We start from the raw sequence: 7,787 nt of genomic DNA, 5'->3' as shown, positions 1-7,787 counted from the left end.
AGCAAAACATTGTAGCATTAAGCGTGTAGTCAGTAAATTAAGCGATAGAGCAAGAATTTGTTTGTTATTGATGGTCAATTTTTGTTATCTGGAACAAATTGATAACGTTTCAATTCGTTTTAACGGGAAAATTTAATTTGACATAGCAGCAAATAGAATTACAAGCTGGGTCACCGGATCAGTTCAACTCCTAAATCGAGGTATCCCTGTTACATGTACACTGTGAGCACAGCACGACAACGCGCGTGCACGAAGCACCGAAACAGTCTGGTTATGACACGGCTGAGACGCAGGGGACGCGTAGTAGTATGCAAAAAATCATAAATAAATGAATTTTTTTTCCATGACACTGTAGCTCCGCTCAGAGTGGGGTCTGCGAATCACTTGCAGGACACTTTAGGGAACGGAATCCGTAGCAATACTTTCAGCACTTCTTGCAAACTTTTCTTGTTTATGGCAATAAATAAAAAAAAAAAGTCTATCCTATAGTCATTGTAATTTAGAGGTATATGGAACTATTACTGTAAATGTAGATTATAGAAAATGACAAAGGGGCGTATGTTGGGGCCTCGATGAAAACAAAATTATACAAAAATCATTAAACTGAGTCTATGATTGTATGATGTCTTGACTCTTATTTTTCCTCAAATCGCGCGGCTGTTTAATTTTAGTTTTTGACTGTGTTGCGGTCAAAAACAAGGTAAAACATGGGGAAAAAAAACATGCGGAAAAAGATTGTAAACAATGAAATAAAATGGAGGAGAAAAAAAATAAAGAAAATAAGAAATAAGAAAAATAAGAAAAACAAGAAATAATATAGAAATAATATAATATAATAATATAAAAAATATAAATATATATTTATATATATTATATATAAAAAAATAAGAAAATAAGAAAAAAAAAAAGAAAAAAATAACCTGCTCGGTTCTCAAAATAAAGATTTAGATATTTTTGTGCTGGGAAAAATTAACGCCTAGTTTTAGTCTTGCAGGAGAAAGTTGACTCGCTGTGGCGACCCCTGACGGGAAAAGCCGAAAGAGGAAGAGGAAGAAGAAGAAGAAGATTAGTTTTGCACCTCCATTAGCAAGCTAGTCAGAGATCAGCTACTGGTAAAGAGACTAGCAATACCAACCGACTAGCTCGCCAGCATTAACTGTCATGTAATGACGTCGGTCACCATCAATTATATTGTATTCTATTTGATTTATCCATATTTTGTTCCTGCTAACAGCAGATTCACGCTTTCGACTTTGCACGATTTCGGCGGATATGAATCTTCATACTGAAGCGGGAATCACGAGTTTTATGTCTCCATTAACTCTTCTGAGTCCTCTGAGTTAGCGAATGAATCAGAAAGTAAACAGTGCGCTTAGATGATTCGGTTGAATCGGTTCACAAATTTGAGTCAGCAGACTCACCGGACACACAGCAGACTCAGATGATTCGGTTGAACTGGTGCATGGATACAAGTTTGCTGACTTGCCACAAATAAATTTGACTCAGATGATTCAGTTGAATCGTTCACAGATACAAGTTGGCGGACTCGCAGGAAAAGCACAGACTCAGATGATTCAATTGAATCGTTCACATACAAAAGTTGGCAGAGTCACCAGAAAAAAAATATGGACTGATTTGTGTAAAGAGGACACGCCTTGAACTCAGATGATTTGGTCGACTTGGTGGACAGAAACTTGTCAGCAGACACAAGTTGGAGGACTCAGATGAGTCAAGTGAATCATCATACCGGCGGACTCACCAGAATAAAAAAACGCAGACTCAGATGATTTTGTTGAACTGTTCACAAACAAAAGACTCACCGGCAAAAAATACAGACTCAGACGACTCAATTGAACCATTAAGAGACTCAAGTTGGTGGACTAACCAGAAAAAACAGTCTCAGACAGTTCAGTTGAATCAGTTAACAGACTCAAGTTCGCCAACTCAGCGGAAAATAACTACTCAGATGGTTCAATTGGATCATCATGTTGCCGACTCGCCAGATAACAAAATGCAGACTCAGATGACTCAGTTGAATCATTTACAGACACAAGTTGTCAGACTCACCAGAAAAAATGCAGACTCAGATGATTCGGTTGAATTGTTCTCAGACTGGAGTCTGAGGACTGGAAATATTGCGGACTCAGATGCTTCAGTTCATTGACTTCCCTCCAGACAGTGAATCTTATAAGTCAAATAATGCATTAAACAAGCGGTTAAACACCCTGATAATTGTGATATACTTTATACAGGTGGTATTATTACTACTATTATTAATAATATTTTCATTGCCAAAGTCAATTTTATTGTCAATACTGCCTTATGTTCACACCTATGTAACACTTATAACATTACTCTTAAATCCACAGTGGAAAAGTGCTAATATAATTATAAATGTGAAGATATCTTGTCATTATCGTGCCATTTCAAGCAATTTAAGTGCATAAAGAAACCAAGAAATAAACAAATCAGTTGAGGGTTGCCTAATTTGGCCACATGGGGCACTATTTGTTGTGCAGCGAATGGAGCTAGAATTAGTTATTTAGTAAAAATTAACAATTATCAATGATGATTAAAAGCAATTAATCAAAGTTATCGGAATATCATTCACTCAGTAACGATATGAACCTTCATTCGGGGCGCCACCAGCAAAGGTGGAAAATAATAACTAAATAGTGGAATACAGTCTCAAGAAACGGTATTAATCTAAAAATGTCAATATTCAATATATTTTAGATGAATAAGGTGTCAATTCGAGCACTGACCCTGTCACAATGTGCACACACAAAATACCAGGAATCTCCCCTTTAAAAACGTAATAAAGTTCCTTTTACGACCCGAAATGTGTGCGTGGGCGTGTTAAAGGACTACAAAAATGGCGGCGGCCTCAGAAAAAAAACTACACTATGGCGTCCTTAAGGGAAAAACTATCAAAATGGTGGCGGTTGTAGTCCAAACACCACCAGCTGGTATGACCACGTGATCGTGGCCGGGCGGTACAAAGGACCAAATGGGATGCATTAAAACTATGTTCTCGAAGGCAGTAAAAACGAACCTTATTTTTGAAAAAAAAAATATATATATATATATATGTTAAAATTTTTGTGTATGTGTATATAAAGTATTTGTGCTACCCCTGGCTAAACAGATTTGTTGTGTTTCGTTAATAAAAAAACAGATGGCACATTTTGCTCGGCCACCTTCTCCTGTTCAGCCTTTTCTTGCAAAACTGCGGCAACTGTAAGATCATCACTGTCAACGTTAGCGTTCATGGAACAAGCAAAATGAAACTTGTCACTTTTTTTGTGTGCAGAAGCTCTGGCGGCTCATGGTAAATTGGCCGATTGCTCAGCTTCCGTTCCCGCAAGCAATGGTCTATTCTCGAAATAGTTCATACGCATCACGTCGAAATAATGGAGGCCGCGGTCGAGAGAAGGGGAACGTCAACCTTCCCCTGACATGCTCAGATGCGTCAACATGATCCAAAAGTGTTTATTCTAAAAGGCTGTAAATAGGAAGTGGTGAACTATCTCAGTGTGAAACTCAGTGAGGAAATAACACTCCCTTCAGCTCACGCCATGCAGACCAACGCCACCAACCAAACAAACAACGGCTTCTCCTGCTACGGCTCCTCGGCCGTCGGCTACCGGTATGTCGCCGTGCTGTGGGGGTGCGTGGTGACAATCGTCGGCACAGTTGGAAACCTGATGACCGTCCTCGCCTTCGCAATCGACGCTCGCCTGAGGACCCGCTTCAACGCGCTCGTCGTCAACCTGGCGGTGGCGGATCTGCTGTACTGCGTTTTGCTGCAGCCGGTTTCCGTGGACTCGTACCTCCACCTGCGCTGGCGCGGCGGCGAGCTGTGGTGCCGCGCGTTCGGGCTGGTGCTCTTCCTCTCAAACGCCGTCTCCATCCTCACGCTGTGCCTGGTGGCGGTAAGCCGATACCTCCTGATCGCCAAAAAGAACATATTCGACCGGATGCTCTCGGTCCGCGGGCTGCCGTTCCTCCTGGCCTCGACGTGGGCTCTGGCTCTAGCTAGCTTCGGCCCCCTATGGCCCGTGTATGTCTTCGTCCCGCAGGTCTGCACTTGTAGCTTCCACCGCACCGACGGCCGCCCCTACACCACCATCTTGCTCTTTTTCTACTTCTTCATCGGCCTGGGTTGCGTCGGCACATTTTACCTCCTCATCTACAAGCGCGTCCGATTGGCCTCCAAGGCTCTGCTCGGGTACAGATTCAGCCGCCGCTCCTCCAGGAAGAGGCCGGACGACAGCATCCCGGATAGCGGCGCCGCCGACACCTGCAGCAGCTATGTGAGCAGCCAGCAGAAACCTGGCGAGGACGAGAGGAAGGATTCCCCCAAAGAAACCTCGACGCCGGATAGCGACCCTCCCCCCGCCGCCCCGCCGTCCAAGGACGCCCATCCGTCCTCGGGGGAAAACAGCGAGTTCAAGCACGTGACCCGCATGTGCTTCGCCGTCTTCCTCTGCTTCGTCTTCTGTTTTGTGCCCTTCATTCTGCTCAACATCGCGGACAGAGAGGGCAGCGCCGCGCAAGTGCTGCACATGTTCTGCGCCAACCTGACATGGCTCAACAGCTGCATCAACCCCGTCCTCTACGCCGCCATGAACCGTCAGTTCCGACAAGGCTACCGCTCGCTGCTCCTCGCACCCGCCTCCCTGTTCCGCCGCCGTCTGACGTGACCCTGACCCAAGCCCAGCAACATTTCAGCAAATGGCATAACAACTCATTGGCAGTGGCATCCAGGGGCCACCGGACGCCACCTTTGTGCTAGGAAGTGCACAAGTGGTTTTTTCGCACCACTATCGGTATCACTGCACTTCCCTTGTGGTTTATGTATCCGCGATGCACTTACCTGAAACCCCTGGCCGTCGACAGCTTCTGCTGTGGCCGGGTTTTTTTTTTTTTTTTTCATCGTGAATCAGCGATCGCCGTAACTCTTTTGTTTGTTTGTTTGTTTTGCTAAAAACACCACTTTGCAAACGAGGCTGGTTTTATCTAAAAACTTGACACGTTTAAAAAAAAAAAAAAAAAAAAAAAAAAGCAGAACCCAAAATGCAAAATGAAGCACTGCAACCGAAAACTACATACAGCATCAAAATCGAACTTTTTGCACAAAATGGCTCACCACCATATTTTCATCTAACCAATGACCCAGTTAGCAAAAATGCAAAGCGGTGTCATCCTTGCAATGCTATGCCAGAACACAAAAAAAGTATTTTTTATCTTTCACCAAACACATCAGTGCAACATATAGTCACTGTAAAATATTACTTGTTTGGACAAAAAAAAAAAAAAAATTGCTCACCTGTGGTCTTTCAGTACTAACAATAATATTCAGACTATTGAGCACACATGAATATAAGCCACACCTGTTAAAAATAACAAAATAAATATGTGTACAAATATAGGCCCCACTTGTCTATAAGCTGCAGGCATCCACATTGTAACATATTACATTTGCACAGAAACTTTTTTTTTTGTACTTTGAATAAAAATATACTGGTAACATCCACAAATACTAGTGGAAACGCTTCTTTTCCGAACAGTGCCTGTATAACAGCTGATGAAAAAAATTAATAAAAAAATAGCACAAGGAAAGGTCCTTTTTTTTTTTTTTTTTTTTTTTATTCCCCAATTTGTCCTTGTTTTGTCCAATTTGTTAGACCCCCCCAAAAGTCAACATTGGCCACATCATTGTTTAAGCCGCAGTGTTCAAAGTGTGTGTGCAAAGTGGCACCTTATAGTCCAGAGATAAGGGCACTTCCTGTTGACATGGTAACGATGAACCACTTTTATCAGCTAATCAGCTCATTTGGTGACATTATGAGTGTCTTTATGTCAGATTGAGAAGTGTGATCGTTGCATTTAAAAAAGGGATATTGTGAAGAGAAAAATTAGCTTAAAGCAGAAAATAAATGTAATGTTTTAGAGACTTGAGAAGAAGTTTTGCTCCTTTTGAGCTGGCAGCGCGTCGGTCTCATAATCTGAAGGTCGTGAGATCGATCCTCAAACGGGGCGGGAGTTTTAAACCCGAACATCAACACAGAACGATAATAAAATGATTGACACCTGTTGCAGAGCATCTCCTGGGACTCCGTGGTCTCCATCCAAGATCATCTGAAGTACGGTGCGCTTACCTACTGACTGAATAGGCACGTGAATGCAGTGGAAAGGTCTGCAAGGTCCCATCGCTGATGTGAAGACTGTGTCATTCTGCTGTGGTAAAGAATAATATCTCAATCTACCATCCATCCATATCCAAACTCTCACCCGCGGTCACTAACTTTGGGTCACATCACTGAAGAAACCAGATCTTGGTTGCATAGTTGCAACTTGTAAGAAGCCTAACTCCTGCTGGAGATGGTGTGACATCAGGCAGGGGTTTGGAACTCCCAGCTTGTTGTTTCAGTTGGCAACGTCTGACTTTTAGCTCCGACATGGTGAGGACCACCTAACGGATCTCTGTCGAGCCTCGTTGGCGCAGCAGGCAGCGCGTCAGTCTCATAATCTGAAGGTCGTGAGTTCGATCCTCACACGGGGCAGGAGTTTTAAACCTGAACACCAAGACAGAACTTCTTCCTTTCTGTTGGCACCACCTATAAGTGCTTCCATCCAACCTTCTCCTCTCACATCGACCAACTTCCGGTCCTCTTTCTCTCCTTACGTCAACCTGAGAGCAGAAGTCAGCATTTGTGAACAGCAGTATGGCTTCATGCCTAGAAAGAGTACTACAGATGCAGTATTTGCGTTGAGAATGCTAATAGAAAAGTACAGAGAAGGCCAGAGGGAGCTGTATTGCGTTTTCGTAGACCTAGAAAAAGCATATGACAGGGTGCCAAGAGAGGAGCTCTGGTATTGTATGAGGAAGTCTGGAGTGGCAGAGAAGTATGTTAGACTGGTGCAGGACATGTATGCTAGCTGTGAGACACTGGTGCGGTGTGCTGTAGGGGTAACAGAGAAGTTCAAGGTGGAGTTGGGACTCCCATCAGGGATCAGCTCTGAGCCCCTTCTTGTTCGCAGTGGTGATGGACAGGCTGACAGATGAGGTTAGACAGGAATCCCCATGGACCATGATGTTTGCGGATGACATTGTGATCTGTAGTGAGAGCAGACAACAGGTAGAGGAAAATCTAGAGAGGTGGAGGTATGCTCTGGAAAGGAGAGGAATGAAAGTTAGTCGCAGCAAGACAGAGTATATGTGTGTGAATGAGAGGAACTCGGGTGGAGCGGTGAGGCTACAGGGAATGGAGATCAAGAAGCTGGAGGATTTCAGGTACTTAGGGTCAACAGTCCAGAGCAACGGAGAGTGCGGAAAAGAGGTGAAGACACGGGTCCAAGCAGGTTGGAATGGCTGGAGAAAAGTGTCAGGGGTACTATGTGATAGAAGACTATCGGCCAGAATAAAAGGAAAGGTGCACAAGACAGTGGTGAGACCAGCGATGATGTTTGGACTAGAAACTGTTACAATGACCAAAAGACAGCAGGCAGAACTAGAGGTTGCAGAGATGAAGATGTTGAGGTTCTCTTTGGGAGTGACCAGGATGGATAGGATCAGGAATGAGTCTATCAGAGGGACGGCACATGTTAGATGTTTTGGAGAGAAGGTCAGAGAAGCCACACTGAGATGGTTCGGTCATGTACAGAGAAGAGATAGAGAATATATTGGTAGACGGATGCTGGAATTGGAGCTGCCAGGCAGGAAGTCTCGAGGAAGACCAAAAAGATTTATGGACGTAGTGAGAGAGGATATGAAGGTAGTT

At 43.7% G+C, this 7,787-nt stretch overlaps 1 protein-coding gene and 1 non-coding gene across 2 annotated transcripts; both read left to right on the top strand.

Moving 5' to 3' along the window:
- The first annotated feature begins 3,552 nt into the window (after positions 1 to 3,552).
- On the top strand, positions 3,553 to 4,779 carry gpr84 (G protein-coupled receptor 84). The gene has a single exon (XM_086168730.1). It carries the CDS (start codon positions 3,579 to 3,581, stop codon positions 4,704 to 4,706), a length of 1,128 nt encoding a protein of 375 aa, XP_086024856.1. The 5' UTR covers positions 3,553 to 3,578; the 3' UTR covers positions 4,707 to 4,779.
- A 1,717-nt stretch (positions 4,780 to 6,496) lies between these two features.
- On the top strand, positions 6,497 to 6,569 carry trnam-cau (transfer RNA methionine (anticodon CAU)). The gene has a single exon. It is a non-coding gene; the product is annotated as a tRNA-Met (tRNA).
- Positions 6,570 to 7,787: the final 1,218 nt, after the last annotated feature.

This window comes from Fistularia commersonii, chromosome 21, assembly GCF_037954325.1.
Source record: "Fistularia commersonii isolate RoL2024-O1a breed Wild chromosome 21, RoL_Fcom_v1.0, whole genome shotgun sequence".
NCBI classification, from domain to species: Eukaryota; Metazoa; Chordata; class Actinopteri; order Syngnathiformes; family Fistulariidae; genus Fistularia; species Fistularia commersonii.
Note: the sequence above shows the minus strand (reverse complement) of the source record. Positions and strands in the feature narration are given on the sequence as shown.

Excerpts from the sequence above, each read along its gene's own strand:
- gpr84 (XM_086168730.1), top strand. The coding sequence starts at position 3,579 with ATGCAGACCAACGCCACCAACCAAACAAACAACGGCTTCTCCTGCTAC.